The sequence below is a fragment of the Hydra viridissima genome, unplaced genomic scaffold (genome assembly GCF_058129835.1).
Source record: "Hydra viridissima isolate aposymbiotic clone 2 unplaced genomic scaffold, HvirCarnegie_v1 scaffold_12, whole genome shotgun sequence".
NCBI classification, from domain to species: Eukaryota; Metazoa; Cnidaria; class Hydrozoa; order Anthoathecata; family Hydridae; genus Hydra; species Hydra viridissima.
Genome location: NW_028324311.1, coordinates 8,788,876 through 8,811,046, shown reverse-complemented (window position 1 = coordinate 8,811,046; position 22,171 = coordinate 8,788,876). Strand labels below are relative to the sequence as shown.

At 30.4% G+C, this 22,171-nt stretch overlaps 3 protein-coding genes across 3 annotated transcripts; 1 reads left to right on the top strand and 2 right to left on the bottom strand.

Annotated features, from left to right (window-relative positions):
• Positions 1-5,075: 5,075 nt before the first annotated feature.
• LOC145199425 (solute carrier family 61 member 1-like) lies at positions 5,076-6,756 on the bottom strand. The gene has a single exon (XM_080074298.2). The coding sequence runs from the start codon at positions 6,550-6,552 to the stop codon at positions 5,227-5,229; it is 1,326 nt and encodes a 441-aa protein (XP_079930424.2). The 5' UTR covers positions 6,553-6,756; the 3' UTR covers positions 5,076-5,226.
• A 135-nt stretch (positions 6,757-6,891) lies between these two features.
• On the bottom strand, positions 6,892-8,123 carry LOC145199426 (GPI-anchor transamidase-like). The gene has a single exon (XM_080074299.2). The coding sequence runs from the start codon at positions 8,044-8,046 to the stop codon at positions 7,042-7,044; it is 1,005 nt and encodes a 334-aa protein (XP_079930425.2). The 5' UTR covers positions 8,047-8,123; the 3' UTR covers positions 6,892-7,041.
• An 11,899-nt stretch (positions 8,124-20,022) lies between these two features.
• LOC145197153 (uncharacterized) lies at positions 20,023-21,905 on the top strand. Its single transcript, XM_080073789.2, has 3 exons — positions 20,023-20,134; positions 20,277-20,720; positions 20,798-21,905. Exons 1-3 carry the CDS (start codon positions 20,131-20,133, stop codon positions 21,757-21,759), a joined length of 1,410 nt encoding a protein of 469 aa, XP_079929915.2. The 5' UTR covers positions 20,023-20,130; the 3' UTR covers positions 21,760-21,905.
• The last annotated feature ends 266 nt before the right edge of the window (positions 21,906-22,171 follow it).

The window sequence follows — 22,171 nt, the reverse complement described above, 5'->3', positions numbered from 1 at the left end:
ACTTTACCTCAACCATTAGGTCAAGGATGATGGTATACATGTTTCTTGTATGGAATATTCTGTTACACCTGGAAAGAACTGCTTCAAGTGGCCAACCAAAGAAAATATTCTCCAATGTTCGTCTCATGACATTGTTTGTAAGATTGATGCACCAACACTAACTAATCAAAGAGGAAATTATTCACTCTCAAAAGATGATATTGACAACGTGGAGATTCAGATTGGCCCTTAATAAATTTATTATATTTTTTTGGTAATTCTTAGAAAACTTTTTTTCCCATCAGTTTTAAACGGAAAAAACGATCTTAAAGTTTAATGGTTCCTTCTTTCATTGATATAGTTTAAAAAAAAAATTTTTTTTCAAGTTCTCTTGTACAGTTCCTTTAAAAAAAGCATTATAATAATATTTTCAATAGCAGTACTAATTAATAAGGCTGTAAAGTAGCCGTTGCTAAGTATATCTATACCGTTGCTAGGGTATTTTTTTAGTTAAAAAATTGGCAAAATTAGGCTACTTCTAGGATTTCTGTAGGCTTTTTATCACCCGAGCACATGGATTTTTTTCAGATATTGGAAGATGCATATTTAAGGAAAATAAATAACTTATACTGTTCATGGTGGACCTAAGGCCACGGTTGTTATGGGTAATCTATCAAAGTGCGTTGAACGCAAAAAGTGATTTTTGGCAGGTCACTCCTTCCCAGGTCCTTGCATGCACATGGTTTTTGTTCCGAAAAATCAATGTATGTCTTAGTGTCTTTCAAAACCACCTAAAAAAAGCTACGTACAAGTGTGGCCTAAAGAGATATTAGAGCTCAAAGTTAGGGTAAAATTTCAAATGTTGTGGTTTCGGACAACGATTTCTAGACTACTGAAAATGTAATCATGTTGAATTTTTACTTTTACTAGAGAAATCTACCCAGATTAGTAAAAAAATTAAAAAGAAATGCTTCTGTCATATTCATGTTGCTAAAACTACTCCTCAAAGTAGCAATTGCACTCCATGCGCAAAATTTTCTCAAAACGGGCCAAATTTTGGGACCCAATATCTCCAAAATTAATAAAAATTTTAGAAAAAAAAATTACCAGTGGCCTACTTTCATTGTTTTTTAAAAAATATCTAAAACTGTGCAATTTGAAGACATCACTTCCAAAATTTGTTTATTTTGCCTACATTTCTCAGACAATGGCTCTTAAGTTGGATTACATCTGGATTATTATTAAATCCATTCATTCCACGAATACAAGAGAACAGTAACTCAAGATGATCTTGTGAAAATTTGTATGTTAGGCAAAATTTAAAAGGAAGAGCATTTGAAGTCAAAAGCTCATAGGCTAAGTGTTGAAAACTTTTTGCAGCCACAATTAACCCTAATACAAAGGTTTTTCTCCTATGTTTTAATAATGGAGTACAATTAGCATCTGTCAACTTTGATAAGTAGTTTATTATTTGATCAAAAGTTGCATTCCAATAAAGATAATCATTTAAAAAAAGAGCTTTCTTATATGATTTTGAAAAAACATTTTTAGAGTTCAGCATATCAAATAATTTGTCAATGACCCTTGTAAAATTTATAGTTCCTTCAGCATGCTTGAAACTTTGATGTTTGGAAAACATCAGAAATTCAATTGCATCTGCAACTGAACTACTAAGTGTTTGTGCAGCAAACTTAACATTCATTTTGTGACGCTGGAAATAAATATGTTTTATTGAGATTTTATTTGCAAATTTCAATCCTTCTTCTTCTTGCATTTCATATAAAGCTTTTATACAACTCCATTTAATGTATTTTCCATCACAATCCTTAAGTACCTCTAAATCACATAACGCATTTCTGGCTAATTTTAGGATATGACTTGGGTCAGGAATTACATAAAAGTAGTGGTTATAGCCTTCAAAAGTAAATCTTCCATTAATTTTTTCTAGTCTTTTCCCAAATGTACATCCTAGTGATGCAACAGAATTAAAGTTAACATTTACACCATCAAATGTAATGCTACGTACATTAATTTTCTTATCAGAAAAAATTGTTAATGTTTTTTTAATAAGACATGAAAGGTTTTCAGCTGTTATTTTACTACACAGTATATACCCAATAGGTGTTTTCCAATGACCTCGTAATCCTACCAGCATAAATACCAATGCTTCTGTAGCTGGTGTATCTGGTTCAATTGCAACAATATCTTTTCCATAATCTGTAAAGCCAATGAATCGAACTGTCTTTTTATCATTTAGAACGGGTATTTTGATTGCCATTGCATCTATAATTTATGCACAATCTTTATAATTAATGTCAGTCTCTGCTTTTATACTAATATAACTTAAAACATCTTCAAAAAAAACCAGGTTCACAATCTACAGAAGAAATCCAGTTGGCTAAAGAGCTTGAAGCAGGTGAATGGAGTATAGGCCGTAGAAAATTGTATGCTTTAGGTGAGTAAAAATGCAGAGTTATTGCAAATTTTTAAATTTCATCAGTATACCTATGCCCTTTTGGAAGTGAGGTATTGTTTTTAAACTGATTTTTTATAATATCAAAAGTCAATCCACTAATGTTTTCACAAAGAACATTAGCAGCATCTTCAGAAACAATTTTTTTTTGCTTAGATTTTTTAGCATAAACTTTATTTAATTTACTGTTGTTTAGGAATTTTAATTTCATTAATAATTTTGTTACTACTTTTGATAATATTAAAGCTACTATTTATAACCACCTGGCAATCAATACTCTCTGTTGTTTCTAAAATAACACTACTAATATAAATTTCGTTACTATTAGCAGCAACATTATTGTTTTCACTTATATCCGAATGGAAATCGATTTGATGGTGACTGCCTGTTTCTGAAACTTTTTTAATGAGTCTCTTTAAAGTCTCTTTGTATTTGTTTGCTCATTTGGTTACTTTTCTATTATTTAATTTATTCGTGTTTTTATTAGTACTATTTAAAACAAAAAACAAAAAAATATCAGAAATAATAAATGCAAATGATAATAAAATCAAAATTATTGAAAAAAATCATGAATAAATTACTTAAATTAAAAAAAAACAAAACAGTGAGTCTTAACTTTTGACCAACATAAAAAATAAAAATTTTATAGTAGTTGTTATCAAATTATTTATAATTAGGAGTACAAAATAAATTTTAATGAAACCACATGTCAATTAAACAGTAAACATGATACTTATTATTTAATACTAATAAAATATTGAAAAAGTATGATAGTTTTTAAAATAATTTCAATCAAACAGGATTAAAAAAAAAAAAAAAAAAATAGTGAGCTCTAATTTATGGCCAATGATGCACACTATTCACCAAAACTATACAAAAAGTAATACAACAAAAAAACCGCACAAAAAAAAAGAGTTTCATTTCATCAAGTTTCAACTCTAAAACTAAAAGAGCCTTTAAAAACCAAAGAGTATTTCATCAAAGGTATATAAGATTAGTTATTGATGGCATATAAATTTTTCTTAATAACTCCAATAATTCTGAGGCATAGACTCGATAGGTTTGTCGATTTGAACTTGTTTCATTTGTGACCAGACAGTTTGAATTTCCAGATACAACTTTTTAGCATTTCTGAACCAACCTTGGAAACGTGATCATTGTACTAATAGAACGTCTGCCGTAGAGGCATATTTTCAGTTATAAGCGCTATCATTCGATTCTCCTTAATTGAATTATATTCATTATCACTCCATTATAACTTCAATGCGATAGAGTGGTACTAATCTAGAAAAGTGCTCCCAAACCATCAAGCCTTTACCACCCCCATGTTTTACAGTTCAAGACAAAAAAAAAACAAAAAACAAAGGTTGTGGTATTTTGTACAACACAAACTTATCATAAAACTACTGTCTTCCTTGATTAAAACCCAAGTTTAAATAACAGTTTTTGATTAAAGTGTAGAGTTGCACTACAATTTAACGATATTAACATAAAAGTTCCCTTTGTTTTGAAATGTTACTATTTTTATGTTTTGTGTTAATAAAAAATCAAACAAACGAGAACAAAACATTCATTGGCTATTAGCTATTATTACTATATAATAAAGGTTTTTAAGTTTTGATTGTTTTACAACTATTTTTACTGTTTTTGTTTTCTGAAAAAGCGTTTTCCTTTAGTGTTCTGTTAGTATTGGATGGACTGTACATTTTTGCTTCTTTCAGAACTGCTTAAACATCAATTTCAAAACGATGGCGCTTTTACATGACATACAAGTTTTTATTTTTATTGCAGCTGTTTTACTTAAAGTTAAGTGAAAATATTTAGTACTTTAATGGGGTTTCAAAGAGATTAGCAATCGATTGATCATTACACCGAAGAAAAGTTTCAATATTAAAACTTTTCTAATTCAGCTTTTTGTTGTGGTTTAATCTTAAAATAATTGACAAGAATCAAAAATTGAATTTAAACAACCTTCGCAGGTGTATTTTAATTCTTTACCAGGTTTAATAATCATTTCAAGTTCACAAATGACAATACAGATGTAAACAAAGAATTAAGTACCGTAACTTTAAATAACAAGATGCTCATAATTCGATAGGCAAAATAATTCTACTTTCATATGAAGTCATTTATTAGAGTAAAATTCATGAGGAATTAGTGAATGGGTCAGAGAATCAACCTTTATTGCTTTTAAAAAATTTAGTGCTTTAAAAAACCCTATTCCAATTTCGGTTTTCGAAAACCGTCATGATTAAAGTTCAGATTTACGGTAGAGCAGACGGAGTAAACCCCCACTTGTTGTTACTTGATCAATGTTGCTTGATCTTTATATAATAACGGTATTCATTATTAATAGACTATAAATAATAATAATGAAAATCAGTACAATTTACAAATTACCGTCACTAAGTAAAGTATAAACCCGTGTTTTAACTCTCTAATCAACTTTTGATGAGGTGAGGAAAGGAAGTAATACCACTTCAGTTTCTTCTAACTACGTATAGTCATTCCAACGAAGAATTCCAGGTGAAAATTCTTTTCAAAAACATTCTGTAGGAGGGAGCTATATTAATTTCAAATTTAATTGTTCTAGTTTAAAAGTGTGAAAAAAGATCCCACGTAGTCTTTGAATTAAATTTTTTTACCATAAAAATAATTAACATTAAATAAGAAACATTAAATTATAAGTTATGAAAGTTTGTTAATACAATTTGGGTTTCTTAATTTGAGGAGAATCTATGATATTCTAATTCGATAGTTTAAAATTTAGGTTGTCAATTTTGTATGTGAATTGAAACAACTTCATCTTTTTTTTCATCATTTGTATATTGAAAATGTAAAAGAACTGAACAAATTCCCCCACACAAAAGTAAAGCTGCATTTAACAAAAACATTTGTGTTATGCCATGTGAAGAATGGCTGTCATGCAAGATTAGAAGTACTATGCTAGCAATTATATTCAATGGAACACGAAACCAATTCATTATGTCTGAATGTAATGATGGAGGAAGTACTTTAGAACGTAAAGTCCCCATAGTTGGAAAATAAATTCCACATAAAATTTCAGTAACTAAGAACAACAAAAAAGATGTTCTTGGATGGGTAGCAGAAGCTAAAGCAGCTAAAAAATTTGTAAACATAACGCCATACACAACGAACGTAACAATAACTGTTGGTTGTACATTCTTTTTAACTAAATTCTCAAAAATGATTCCACCAATCCATATTGAGCACATAAAGCAAGAGAAAACAATCCCAAATGGTGGGTTTACTGGCTGAAGAACAGGAGTCCACAAAAAGACAAAAATATACATAACACTTTCAAACATAGATTGGACAGAGCCTATTAAAAAAATACCAGGTACTGCAAAAATGACTCTTAGGCTATCCATACAACTTCTACAGCCACGAGTTGATGTTCCAAAATTCTCTGACCAAGTTAACTGAATTACAATAGCAGCAACAAGTAAACAAGGAATAGCAATTATGAATGGAGCAACACTACCTAAATCTAACCATTCTGTAAGGGCATTCGCAATAAAGCCTGCAGAGATTGCTATTAAGCTGTTGTAGAATGTAGCTTTCGAGAAAGTATCATTTAGCCATTCATATGGGAACTTATGACTTTGTGTATGCTCATAAACATACCATGCATCAAATGCAGAGAAAAGCAAACCAGTAGATGCTCCTCCAATCACTCTTCCTAAGCATAATAATGCAAAGTTTCTTGAAATGTTGGCTACACAAGATAGAGAATATAAAATGGTGAACATAATACAAACACTCTTACGACCCCAAGTATCAATTAGTATTCCTGTATAGGCGCTAAACAGAATGCTTGAAAAATATCCACACACATAAATTATGCCAATAAAAGGATCCACAAAACCATAGTCACTATAAAGCTTATATAAATATGGACCTTGAAGCCATTCTGCAGTTAAAGCTAGAAAATACGGATAAAAATATATCCATTGAAAATCAATAAAGGTTGGATTATTAATGGTTACTCCATGTGAACGAATATACCATAAATTAGTTCCAAAAGTAAGGCCAATTAAAAGTAGAAATACAAATGCTATATACGCAATGACCAACATAATATATTAATTCATCTAAAAAGGAATGTGGATATGGAATATATATTTGTACATGTATGTATGTATGTATGTATGTATGTATGTATGTATGTATGTATGTATGTATGTATGTATGTATGTATGTATGTATGTATGTATGTATGTTTGTATGTATGTATGTATGTATGTATGTATGTATGTATGTATGTATGTATGTATGTATGTATGTATGTATGTATGTATGTATGTATGTATGTATGTATGTATGTATGTATGTATGTATGTATGTATGTAGCATATACCATGCATTTATAAAACTAATCAAAAGAATTAAGCAATTTTAAATTCAAAACATAATTATTTTCAGTCACCATAGAGAAATTTTAAAGCTAAAAAGTTACTGGTTGCTTTTACCTCCAAGAAACATTTCTTTAAAAAAAATTTTTTTAACAGCAACAAAAAAAAGTATGCATGATTTAAAAATTTTTACTATTGAAACTCATTTTAAATTCAAACAATATCCAATGCTTGCCTGATATACGACAGCTTTTTTTTTGATCTATAAAACTTTTTAGATTCACTTAAAGTGTTTTTTTCATATGGAAATCTATCAACCATGTTTGACTCAGGATTTATTTTAACTGAGTGAACATTACCAAAAAAGTCTGTTAATAATGTTTGGTTAAGTGCTCTTGAAAACAAATCTTTTCGAACTGTAGGATGAGACCTAACAAGATGATAACTGCTTGTTTGATCAAAAAAATCTTGCATTGTTTTATTTGTATCTGATTTTAAGGTTTCCAAAAACTGCAGCAGATAGTAAGTCCAACGATCAATTATTGGAACTCCTAATGTGGCATCATCATGATGAGATAATGAATCTTCACCAACACGGCTGCTTGCAGCAGCCAAAATGTTAGGGGAATATATGTTTTGATAAAGTGAAGCTGCTTGACAAGTATCAGCAAGAAGAAGGAGTTCATTATATTTTCCTTTTTGAAACATCTGATGGAAAGCATCTGCAAGCTCTATACTAGTTATTTCCTCTGACTCTTGGAACTTAATAAAACCATCACCTCCATGTCCTGTCAAGTAGATTAAAACATTACTAGTTTTATCTGAAACTAATTGTTTACTGCGTGGTACATTTTGATGAACTCGGCCAGTAAGTATGCGTACCAAATTTTCTGCTGTTACCTCATAACCTTTATAATCTACTTCAACATCATTCCCATAAACATTAATATGCTGGTTAGCATTGTTAAAGACAGTAGCAGGTCGTGGATTTCTTGGATTACATGGCATTTCATCTCCCAACATTAAAATAATGCGACTATCTGGTATTCCAAGTCTTTTAATACTTCGATATATTGACAATGTATTTGCTACATGACGATAATTAAACCAATAACGAGAAGTGCAAACCAAAACAGCCCAATTATTTGTGTGATTACCCCGAAAAATTGCAGTGGTAGCATTTCCAAACATTAAAGTAATTAAATAAACCAGTAACATTTTCCGTATTTGTTATAAAAAAATTCTAAGTAAATTCCTAAATACAAACTATATATATAAAACCACATTTACACACACACACACACACACACATATATATATATATATATATATATATATATATATATATATATATATATATATATATATATATATATATATATATATATATATATATATTTATATATATAAAACAGTAATAATATATGGTAAGCAAAATTTAAAAAATGGCCACATCAATTTATTATCCCCTGCATTCAAAACCAATAAACATAATAAAAAAAGTTGTTTTAAATATTTTTAGAAAGCATGAGAAGGCAAAATATATATTTTTTAAAGGTGTAATATAATATACTTAAAATAAAACATTTTAAAATCATGCAATTTTGAAAAACTAAACAAATAAGATAATTTAAATTTAGTGGATCAGCTCTTATATTCACAAATCAAAAAATAGGATTTTTTTCTAAGTAACTTTATACCTTCATATGAATAGTTTTAGAATAACTTATCTACATCCATATTTATAAAGAAAAACATATAGAATCAATGAGTATCAGAGTAATATTTTTTATCATTCTGCACTTCATTTTCTCAATATTTATAGCCAACATTGATTAAGTTATTGAATTCTCCTTGCTAGTTGTAAAAGTTAAATAAACTTTTTTCCTGTCATCAAAATGTTCTGCTAAATAGAGTGAGGAAGACTTCACTCTTGTATTTCTGAATAACTACCTCTCTTTTTCTAACAACAGTCTTGCATTTTCTGCTGATTCTAACAAATCAAATCAAACATAATATTAATTTTTATCCAACAATGGAGTGAATATGAATGTTCACTATATTACTTTATTCCCTACGCTTCTGATCCTGATTAAATTTGATCTAAACGGAAATCTGATTTTAATATGAATGTAACTAAAAATTTAACTTAATTTCATCCTTGAGCTTAGTGCTTCATTGAACAAACTTAAACTGTTTGGAATGAATCTGACAAAGTAAATAAGATCTGTTTTCTTGGATTTAATTTAGAGGAATTTTAACTTGATCAGTAAGCTTTCTTCAACTTCAGCTGACAACACATTGAATGTTGTCAGCCAAAATTGTTGTTAATAAATGTGATTTAAAAAAAGGTAATAGATTCGGACCATATTAGAAAATATTTATATTTCATATGATACTTCAAATATAATATTTGTATTACAACATTTAAAAAATACCCTACTTTGAAAAATTCTTTTTATTGTTTTTAGGTTTTAGGGCAAGGATAGTTACCATCCATCCATCCATCTATCCATAAATCCATCCATCCATCCATCCACATACATACATACATACATACATACATACATACATACATACATACATACATACATACATACATACATACATGCAGTATGTAGCATGCAAGCATGCATACTTTGTCCCAAAAAATAAAAATTTTAAAACATTGAAGTCTCTCCTTTTTACTATGTTTATATAGCAGTAATATAACTTTCAAAATTACAATTCATTGAAATAAGTTTAAAAGATCACCCAGAGGTTCTAACTTCAATACCCAGACTTGTGAAATTCAAAGTCTTAGGGGGACCTCTAAAATAAACAGTATGATTGGGCTACATAGATTGTTTATTATACCGGCGCTACTCGACTTTCTCCCCCCCCCCTAATTTTATGATTGATTCTGATAGAGAATTTTATGCTGATTAAGAATCGTATAAAAACATGGGTCTCAAAATCAATGGAAAGTGCTCTAATTCGAAGTCAAAGTTGTAAAAAATCCCACTAAAAACCCTAATATTCGCCATTTTGAAAATACTAAGTTAATGATCTTTTAGCTGACAAAAGCAAAACATTAATAGCATGGTTTTTACGTTAAAAAATTCGTTAAAGTATGTTTATCTTGCGCAATTTTTTGTGGCAATGAAAATAGCCGTTTTTTGATTTATTAGAGAATAAACTATATTGCAAGTAATGTACTTTTGTAATAAATTTAAAAAAAAAATTCAACAGTTTTGTTTCCTAAAAGAAGAACTTATGAAACTTAGTACATAGTTGTTCTATCACATGTAAAATTTAGAAAATGTAACCTTCAAACCGTTTTTTTAATAAAAAAAACCAGCGTAGGATACAATAATAATTATTCATCAATTTTTCTACATTCTCACATTCTACGTTCAACCTTTATTTGAAATCTTCCATTAATTTCATTTCGTTATAACACTTTCGTTACAATACTTTAAAATAATAATGCTAAGGCTTATGGAAACCAGGTCTGTTTATTGCGCAATGTAACGGTAATTAATTTTCGTTAAAAATGAAAGCGTTTTGAAAAAAAATGGCGAATATTAGGGTTTTTAGTGGGATTTTTTACAACTTTGACTTCGAATTAGAGCACTTTCCATTGATTTTGAGACCCATGTTTTTATACGATTCTTAATCAGCATAAAATTCTCTATCAGAATCAATCATAAAATTAGGGGGGGGGGGGGAGAAAGTCGAGTAGCGCCTATTATACCTAAGAAACAACATTAAATGGCTATGACATGAAATACTTAAAAAAGGAAAAAAAAATTGACCTTTCTGGGACGGTCGATTTAGTAAATAAAATTGTTGTAGGTATGTATTCGTATATGTATACACATACGGAGACACACATATCCGTATATGTGTGCATTATGCATTTTAATATTTCAGAGAGCTTTATAGTCAGACTATCATTGCTTTTAAGGTCGTTAAAACAAGAATTTTGAACATGACTTACTTTTATAGAAAATTCTTACTGATTTTTATTGAACTTTGACTGAACTACACCCGATAACACTTTACAAATACCCCAACTAACACGGAGGACCTCTCTCAATAACCGTTCTGATTGGCTATTCACTAGTTACGTCATCTCATAAGAAAGTGTCTTTTAAAAGCAATAAGGTTACTTTAACGACACTTTTTTCCAATTAATTTTGTTTTCTTTAAATAAAAAATAAACAAATTTTTATTTGTTTAAAAATATATCTATTATTTATCTAAATAAGTCAAATGCTACTTATTTAAATAGATAAACTATTTTTTTGTCTTAAAATTCATATGGAATTATCGTTAGAGATTAACCAACTTGTTAAATTAAAATAACTATGTAGTTAAACAAATTTAGTCTCATAAACAGTGAAAAATTTTTTAAAAATTAGAAAATATGGTATTTATTTAGCGTTGATATATGGCATTATAGGATGGCAAAATTTTGAAAATTGGCATTTTTCTGGCTCAATGGCATTTTATGGCATTTTAACATTATTTTGATTTTTTGACAATGAGAAATTAAAGTTATTAAAAATAAAGTGACGAAATTATTTTGAAACAGCCACAATTTGAAAAAGATGGCATTTTGGTTAGAAAAATGTCATTATTTTGGCATTTTACATTTATGCTTTTGGCATTTTACATGTAAAAAATATTGGCTACACTGCATTTATTGTGGAATTTCCTTGTTAAATTAACTACACCAAGCAAGCAGACTGGAAAAGTTTAGCAGAATTACTTGCAAAAGTAAAAAGTCTGAAAAAGATGTGTGAAGCAAATTGTGGAGGTTATTTGTGAAAGTAAGAATAGCATGGGTTACTTTTCCAACTAAAGAAGCAACATTAGACAAATTAATTAACGAATTCTTAAAACTGCGCAATTTCCAAACTGTATCGCGGCCACTGGTGGTTGATTGATTTAAGATACCACATTTGAACGATTTATGGGAGCCGGAAAGGCTTCTATTCATTAAACTTGTTGATTGCATGTAGTGGTAAGCTAATTATTTTGTATGCTTACACTAAATTTCCAGGAACAGCAAGCATTCGTTTTGTGTACACACAGTTGGAATTATATCATGCAATCAAAAATAATTTGCAAAAGATTAATAGTTGCTGATCCAGAATTTAGATTGGAAAATCTTATGATTACACCCTATTTAAACCCAACAAGTAAACACCAACATCGGTTTAACAGGACACAAAGGTTAACCAGATGCGTTATTGAGCGTTGCCTTAGGGTACTAAAGAGCAGATTCCGATGTCTTGACTTCAATGTTGGAACACTTCGTCTTTGCTCAGTTTTTCCATGTAAATTAATTTTGTGTTATTGCATTTTGCATAACCATTCATTAGTTTATAATGTCTTATCGGCAAAACTTGATATTATAATTAGAAGTACAGTTAAAGTTAGAAGTACATCAGAAGGTGGACTATGTATTAGGGATTGCATTGCCAAATAAGAATTTTACAATATGATAAAATAAATTTTAGAATTCTATTTTGTCAAGGTAAATTAAGAATAATCAATAAACAATATTAAGCACATCAAATTTATTACAAACTTAATCACACGAAATCCAAAGACGTGTTTACTGTAAACTTTTCATTACCGTATGAAAAGTTGTATCACGAATGTTCAAAAATGTAGACCCAATTTCTGTTCAAACAATTACACATAAGTGTGTCAATCCGCTTGTTCAAATTAAGTCTTTCATATGCTAAAGCAGAGTAGTATCTCGTATTCGCCTGCCCCATAGCAACTTGAGCATTCCCGACCACTTTGTTTTCATCAGAAACAATTTTACGAGATTAGCTGTCCTGACCACCTTTATTTAATTTAGTGTCATAAAGAAGCAAAGTTTTGATTGCGACTTATCAGGGAATAAAAGTTTAAATAAAAATCAGAGGGAAAGTGTAAAGGAATTCTCGAATCTTTATTAAAATTAACTGGAACACAATGGAAAATATTACGAAAAAGCGAGATAAAACAAACTCTAAAAAAATAAAGGAGAAAAAATACAAATGTTATTGCTCGATCTGGGAAACTGGTAGAGCAATAATATTTTTTTGCATCAAGACCTAGTCCTAAATAATTCTATTTCCCCCATTTGAAAAAGATACATATTACAGAGAACCATAACCAAAATTTCATACTATCAAACGAAATAAAATTATAACTTTCCGTAAACATAATTAGGAATGCAGCAGGATTCTTCACGGGTATTGGAATATTGAGGGGTAGCATAAAGTATAATTTATTTTTATTTGTTAATGTGAGATTTTTGAACAATGGATCTTTGTTTAAATATGAGATTTTTTAGACTAATGAGAGTGGATTAAAGTAATATAAATTTATTTGCATGTAAGCAAGCTATAAACGTCACCAGCTGCAACTTTAGCATTTATTCTCCCCTGTGGATTCTCACATTTTACGTAATATTTTTAAAAAATACTTAGCTAATATGTGACTTCTGATTCTGTCCAGTAGCGTAGCCAGGAAGTATCATGTGAGTTTTAAGGTGCTGAAATTAATCAAAATAAACAACTTTGTATAAAAAAGGCATCAGCAGCTAACCTTATAAAATTGTAATTCAGATTCCTCCAATCAAAAATTTTACCTCTAGGAATTCCTAGTCAAAAATCCTGGCTACGCTACTGCTTCTGTTCACATAAATTTGTTCATTTAAGCAGTGATTTAAAATTATGCATGTTTTTTGTAATTCGAGCCCATCGCATAACTATAATATATATATAGCTTTATTTTTGGTGTTAATGGGATTACCCCTTTAACATCAAAAATAAAACTTGTTTTAACTGGTCTAAAATGAAACACTGTATTAACAGTGTTTCATTTTAGACCAGTTTAAGATAACTTTAAGACGTCTTAAATAAGAACTTTAAGACTTTTTACATAAGACTTTACTGTGTTTCATTTGAGACTAGTTTAAGACATCTTTAAGACCAATTTCAAGACGTCTTCAATTTGTCTTTAGGACGACTTGTTGTTGGATGGGATACGTTCATGATGAAAGACATCTTAAACTGGTTATTCTGTAAGACATCTTGTTAAAATGTCTTAAGGGCTGGTTATTCCGAAACACGTCTTGTTAAGATGTTTGCTAGGATGCCTTAAGGATGTATTTAACTGGTTGTCGAAAGACGTCTTAAACACGTGTGCAAAAACCTGTCTTAAGCACGTCTTTAACTAGTTGCAGACGTCTAGACGAGTTAAAGATAAGTTAAATACGACTTAAAGACGTCTTATATTGGGTGCTCTTAGACTAAATTTTATGAGCTAAACACAAATGCAATTTTGAAGAAGTTTGAAATAATAGAGTGGATTGTTAACTTTAGCCATTATAATTATTTTCGATTATGAGATATTTGTTAAATAAAAACAAAAAAACAAGATATCTAGCGCATCGATTAATACTTTTATGATATCTATATTTGAAATAAATTATGATACTTATCAATTAACACTTTTTTTTATTTGAAAAAAGTCAAATAATCATTGATTTATTATCAATCAAAGTCGAATGATATAAAAAAAAGCATGATGGATTGTTATTAATGACCAATACTGTATATCAGGGTTATGACTTTTGTAACCTCATACTCCTGGGTCATAAATCGATGAACATTTGTTTAAAACTCATGAAAAAGATATTAATTTGATTTCCTTGTTGAAAGAATTCACGCACAAACCAAACATTCGATTTAATCATAAACACGTACGGATAAAGAATTAAACAATTTTACGATCAAATTTTTTTAATTCTAATTTTTGTAAATGGAAAGTACTTATGTAGTTTTTAAGAATTTAACAGTTTACTGTTACAGCGTAACACACTAAATTACAAATAAGTATAAGATTACAAGCGTAAATATCAACTCTATAAGGACGAAAAGCTACTGCATAAAACGAAAAAGAATGTGGTATTTAGTTCAATTAAAGCATAGTATACAACTCTTATGTTTTGTTAAACAAAGTAAACCTAAGCCGAACGATCTCTTTCTTTTTACTGACGTCAAAAAGTTCTTGAAGACACTTAATTGCCCGTTCTGCGACGTGATTTATTCTGGGTATTTCCAGTATCGATAGTTCCAAAACTTTTTCACAGAGTTTAACGCTTTCTCATGAACCTACAAACTGCTACATAGCATCTAATAATCATCTACATTGGGCATTTGGTCAGTAAATCAATGATCTGACCTTTCATAAGAGATAAATTTACAATTATCAAATACTGAGTCTCTTCTCTCTGGCATGAATGCATTACTAAAATTTGGTATTTTCTGAAACTTCACTTTAGGAAATACTCTAGATTTTCCGAAATACAGCTATTCACGAAAGTTTAAACGATTGCAGAATTTTTAAAGAGTATGTTTGGTTTTTGTTTAATAAAGAAAAACTGTAAAATGATATCGACTTAATTTTTTTTATTTAGTAAAGAAAAAGTAATTAGCTTTAAAATGAATATGAACATGTTATAAAAGTTTTAATATTTAGTTCGAAAAAAGCTATTACAAAAAATCTTATAGGAAAAATAAAAAGCACAAAAATTTAAACAAATTGCAACATTCGAACAAAAAATGAAAAAAAAAAGCGAAATTAATATTTGAAGTGTCCTCCTTTGATTTTATAGCGAAGATAAACTCGTTCATGCATTGATTCAACTAATTTCATGCACATCACGCGAGGTACCTTCAGCCAGTACTCATTCAAAAGTTGTTTTAAATGCTGAGTTGATTGAATTTCATGGTATGTCAGTTGATTGTCGATCCAAGACCAAATATTTTCGATTGAGTTGAGATCTGGTGATCTAAGGCACCAGGGCATCACATTGAACTTTTTTTTCAAAAAATATTCTTTGAGTGTGCTGTATGAGCTGAAGCCCCGTCTTGTTGAAAGATGAATTGTTGCTTCTGCCATACAAGTGTCTGATTGATGGAACTAAACACGTTTCCAATGTGTTCTTGTAGGTGTATTGATTAGTTCGGCCTTCATACAGCTCACAGAAGCCTATACCTTTGTGAGAAAAACATCCCCAGATGCCAACCGAACCTCCACCGCCTTGTCGACGATGTTGCAAAAACCTGTCTGAATATTTCTCAGTTGCAAATCTTTTGACATAGATTCTTCCCTTGCGGTTTACAACTTGAAAGTTAGCTTCATCACTTCAAATAACTTTTGCCCACTGTTCTACAGACCAGTCCAGCCTTTCTTTGGACCACACTCGTCGTTTACGTTTAGCTGAGTCTGGGGTTTTCTCTGCTCATTCTGAATATACCATTTTTGTCACGGTTGCTGAGTTTGGATGGTCTCCCAGTACGCGGCATGTCGGAGACTTCCTTGGTAAATTCCCAGGTTTTGATGGTTTTTCTAACGCAATATTCAGAAATGTTAAGTATTTTGCCTATTTGAACGTTTGTGTGATTTTTTGTCCGCGCCATACTAATAATTTGCCATTTGATGTCACTAGAAACTGATTTTCGACCCATTTGCACGCAATTGAAATTAATTTGAAATTCACAATATTTTAAGTTGGTTTTTAATGAATTAAAAGCTGCCTGATGATGTTGTGATGAGTTTTTTGATTGAAAAACTACTCAATTATTTGCTAATTGATTGATAAATTCGCTGCGAAATTTTTTTCGCAGCGGATTTATCAATTAATTAGCAAATAATTGATCCTAAATAAAATCGTTTAAATTTTTGTGAAACCTCTTAATTTGTATCACCTACCTTTTAATGAAATTTCTGAGTAAACGATAATGATTTAAAACCTACTTTTTTTTATTCTATTAACAAATAACCTATTTACCAAATTGGAAAAATAATTATTTTGATATCTATTTCCGTTAGATTTTTATTCAAGAAAAACCGAAGATTAGATTTGAAAATTCTGCAATCGTTTAAACTTTCGTGAATAGCTGTACAGGTAAAATTAAGTTGAATGAAATAGAAATTTCATGCTGTTACACCATCTTGCTGTTTCAATAATCACTTCTTTAACATTCTTAAAATTCATTCTGAGCTGTTCGTAGTTCTTTACAAGTTCCGGAATAATATGACATGTTTGTTTTGACGTGTTATTTCCTCCAAGTTCTTTATCCATTACTACGTGAAGAACTCGGTCAAAGACATGGTGTTTACAACCAGTGAATTGTGGTTCTTCCAGTGAGGTAGGATTGTCAGTGTAAAACGCAGATATGGTAAAAGCGCCATAGAAGCATCAGACTTTTTAATACAATAGTTAACGCATAAAGCAATAATAAAATTTCTATAAATGATATTGCCTTAATCAATGTACAAATAAAAATTAAAATATATGACTGGTTTTTCTTCTCTCACTTATTTTTCTTAATCAATATTCTCAATTATTTCTCATCAATATATATATTCTCTTAATATTAACTCATACAGATAACAATACATTAATACTTATAATAACGCAAATTGAAAGTTAATCAAATTTCCTTACCAAATCCTTCTCATAAGTTCATCTTTAAATTGTTTTTTAAAATTTTTTTAAAATTAAATCTCTTTAAATTCTCCATAAATTCTTTTCCTAAATTTCTCTTTAAATTTTCAAAACTCTTTTTCTTAAAATCCTCTTTAATATCTCTTAAAATTATTTTCTCATCAGATTCTCTTTAAGGAGAATTTCACAAAATCTCTTTAAACTCTTTTCTCTTAAAATTTTCTTCTCCTCCTTCCAAGCGAAAAAAAGAAAGAGAAGGAAGAAGAGGTTCTTCCTTCTCTTTTTTTTTTTTTTTTCTTTCTCCTCTTCTTCTTTTTATAGTTTTTTTTTTTTGGTTGTTTCTCGTTGCCTTACTCATTCATCATTGATTTATCATGGCAGGTTAAATAAGTCTCCATGTATACGTCTTTTAGTTGTTATTTTTAACTTTTCTTCTTTTTCGCTTAGTCATTTATTTATATGACAGGTTTACAAGTTTTCTTTTTAGTAGTCTTTGTCAGAGAAAGGTTAAAGAACTTTCGAGAACTACTTAAATTAATACTATTGTATTTCTAATCGTGTTTGCGAAAACAGTTTTAAACATTAATGATGTACTCACTCATTGAACATGTGTATCTACCTTGTATTTTGGTTGACTCACTCTTTTCTTCGTTCGAATGTTATATGCTTGAGTCGGGTAAAAACTTAAAGATCATTTTTACAGTTTTCTCATTTTCCCTCCTCACAATACATAACGGGTCCGCCATCTAACTTTTTTTTTTTCAACTAGTGCTTATTTCGTGAATGGTAACACTTAGCTCATGTCTGATTTGACAGATAATTAGTTTTATCCTTCCGCTGAACGAATATGGTTGTGTATACGCTTGAACAACGCTGGGAAATATTGTGACATTACTTTGAAAATCATGGTAATGTTGCAGAATGTGTGCGAAAATTGCGTACGGATTTTGGAAGAAGAGAAGCACCGTCAGCTCCGTATGTTCGTAATCTTGTGAAAAAAGTGAAAGAAACTGGCATCCTCATCGATAAACCAAAGCGTGAAAAGCCAAATACAGTGCGTATACCCGAGAATATTGCTGCTGTGGCAGAAAGTGTGCGTGAAGCGCCATCAACATCAATTCACCGTCGTTTTCAACAATTGAACATTTTGGAGACATCATTGAGACGAATTTTGCATAAAGACCTTGGTATGACGCCATACAAAGTCCAATTGGTTCAGGAGTTGAAGCCAACTGACCATCCAATGCGTTTTCGCTAAGTGGGCCTGCGATCGACTTACAGAAGATGCCGATTTTGCCAAAAAAATCATCTTTTCAGATGAAGCTCATTTTGATCTTGGCGGGTATGTAAACAAGCAAAATTGTTGCATTTGGGGCACAGAAAACCCGTATGCATACATTGAAAAGCCGATGCACCCAAAACGAGTCACTGTTTGGTGCGGATTTTGGTCCAGAGGCATAATTGGGCCATTTTTCTTCGAAAATGAGCAAGGAGTGGCCGTTACAGTCAATAGCGATCGTTATCGGGCCATGTTGACGGAATTTTTGTTCACAAAAATTGAAGAGGAGGATATTGGCAACATTTGGTTTCAACAGGACGGCGCTACGTGTTACACAGCCGAAGCTACACTCAATGTTTTGCGCCCTGTTTTTGAAGATCGCATTATCAGCCGCAGAGCTGATGTCGTTTGGCCACCTCGGAGCTGCGATTTGACACCGTTGGACTATTATTTGTGGGGTGCCCTCAAAGATAAGTGTTACGCCGACAAGCCAGAGACAATTGACGCTTTAAAGGACAATATTCGTGAAGCCATTGGTGAAATACAGCTGCACACAATCGATAATGTGCTTAAAAATTGGACCGATCGTGTAGGCTACTGCATGGCCAGCAGAGGCAGCCTTTTGAATGAAATTATTTTCCATTATTAACCGGAAGGATTGTACTTTCAAATAAAAAAAGACATTTGAGAAAATATTCAGTAGTTTTTTTTTATAGCATTTTCAAAAAAAAAAAAGTTTTTTGGCGGACCCGATACATACATACATACATACATACATACATACATACATACATACATACATACATACATACATACATACATACATACATACATACATACATACATACATACATACATACATACATACATACATACATACATACATACATACATACATACATACATACATACATACATACATACATACATACATACATACATACATACATACATACATACATACATACATACATACATACATACATACATACATACATACATACATACAATTATATTTTATTAGCACAATTTCAGCTTAATAACTTTGTGTTAGCCCATGAAATTATACACTTTCTTCAAATTATTTTTCAGGGCTCTGTATAATTGTACTATTTTCTCAACCTCTTTGAAAGTAAAAAGTAATAATACAAATGGCCATGTAGTTTAATATACCAATTAAGCCCTATAACGACATACCTATTGCAACATTGGAAACTTATCAGTATGCCATCATATATGCAAAAGTCACCGTTTTTTTTAAAACAAGCTGTGCCTATATTTTTAGAATAATTAAAAGTTGGAGATCTTTTTTAAAAAAACAAAACAAAAAAACAGAAAAGCGTTTCTCACAGCTTGACAAGCTTTGTTACATTCAAGTTTGCTTAAAACAGCAGTGGTCCACTAACTTATTATGTTGAAGTTATTTGATCGAGGCTTCTAACGATTTTGAAAGGTTGCACAAAGTGTTTGATTTAAAATGCATGTTTAATAATTGAATATCCGAACGATAAAGAGTATGAGTAAGTTTCACCTACATTTTTTGCAATCATTTTATTCTTCTTTACTAGCTGTTATTTTCTTTTCTTTTTTTTTTTTTTTTATGGAACTTTGAACATTCTCTGATAATTTGCGCAGAAAATTTAAAAGCGTTATTTAATTAAGGAACGCTGATTTTAACAACTTGTGTTTACATGGCAGTTTGCGTAGCTAACAGTCAAATCGTACGTCGCCAATGGTATGATCAAACTTTACAACTACCCAATGCTGCAGAAGATTCTTTATTTCCTGAAAATCTAAAATTTTCAAATGACCAAAATAAAGTTACTGAAAGGCAATACAATCAACAATTAAGTCTAATGTCTTTACTTGAGAAGCAGAAAAACGCAGGCTATTTTAAACGTGATGTAATGACCCATTTGTTTCTAGAACCCTTCAGTAACAAAACTCCTCAAAATAGTTTAACAACTAAGACCCCATCAAATGGCATTTTAGTTGCAAAAAATTATCAATTGGAACTGCCTGACGTTACGGAGGAAGATGATGATCTTTCGGAAGCTCGAGTGGTGACTCAATGGCCAAGAATGCGTGAAAAAAGCCATCTTGTCTGTAAGTTATAAAGTGTTGTTGAGTGTTTTTTCCCATTTAATTACTGTAATCGTACTTGCGATATAAACTTTTTTCAGGTGCGAATAAAGAATTTGATCCGATTCGGGAACTCTGCTACGAAGGTAAAACTTACAACGCCGCATTTTTCGGAGTATGCGGAAAACAATTGTACAAAATTCAAACTCAATTTTGTTATTTGTCAAAAACCTATAGTCGAATCAGAAACGGAATATGTGGTAATCAAATATTTGATCTCTTTAAACAAACATGTCAAATGGGAAAGGTTAGTCAACTGTGTGGAGGGGAAATCTATGAACCTTCCACTCACTTTTGTGTGGAAAGTGTCTATAGCAAAAGCAAGTTTGAGTTATGTGGCAAAAGAATAATTCGAAGAAAGACACACTTTTGCTTCAATAATGCTGTTTACAAAAATACAAATACAAAAACACCTGCCCAAGATCCTTCGTGGGAAAACTTTGAGCAGTATCATATCCCTTCCTCAGCCTTACCTAAAATACCTCAAAGTCAGAAATCCGCTTTTTTCATTTTAACTCCTACGACTAGAATTTCATTAACTTCAAACTCATGGACTCCAACTGGAAATTATCAAACTATTAAAACATCCATCGCAAATGATAGAAACAACCTTGAAAAACCAATACAACTTCTTCAGCATCGCAAGGTAATAAACTTACTATATAATCCAGCAAAATCACAACTTGAAAGTTTGTATAACGGAAAAAATACAGCGGTAATGAGCGGTGAAGAGCATGGTGAGAAAAAAGACATCTTACCAAATTTAAAGTGCGGAGCTTTTCATTACAACAGCATGACGCATTTCTGCTTTAAAAACCAAGTTTCACAAAGGTGTGGTGCACTTGCATTTAATGCAGACGTCCTATTTTGTTTTAATGGTTTCCTTTATTCACAAAAAATTTATGAAAAGTGTGGAGAAAATCTATTTAACAAGTTGACTGACCTTTGTTACAATGGAAAAGTCTATGAAAACTCATCTAATGGAAAAAAAATTTTAACCTAACCAAATTTCTTTTTTAAGGAACTGAAAAACAAGCTTGGTAACTTATATCATTATTTACTTACAGTCAGTAAGAAAAAGTTTTCAGGAATTGTAAAGTTTTAGTATTCTTATTTTTTTAAAAAAAACACAAATTTTTCTCCCTGTTACTTATTTAGTCGTAAAAGTTTTTTTAAATATTTTTTTTAAATCAGTAAATATAATTACTGTTTAATCACTATAATATTTGCTGGGTGCCAATTTGATGACTGTGATAATAGTTGTTTTCATGAACATTTTTGAATTTTTAAAATTATTAAACTTTTAGAATTGTTAAATTTTTAAAGTTGTTAAATTTTTAGAATTGTTAAACTTAGATTAAAATACCTTATGGGTATTTTAATCTAAGTTTAACATTTTAAAAATTCAAAAATGT

Coding starts and splice junctions, on each gene's coding strand:
- LOC145199425 (XM_080074298.2), bottom strand. CDS start 6,552: ATGTTGGTCATTGCGTATATAGCATTTGTATTTCTACTTTTAATTGGC.
- LOC145199426 (XM_080074299.2), bottom strand. CDS start 8,046: ATGTTACTGGTTTATTTAATTACTTTAATGTTTGGAAATGCTACCACT.
- LOC145197153 (XM_080073789.2), top strand. Junction 20,721..20,797: donor TGAAAAAAGCCATCTTGTCT/GTAAGTTATAAA, acceptor AACTTTTTTCAG/GTGCGAATAAAGAATTTGAT.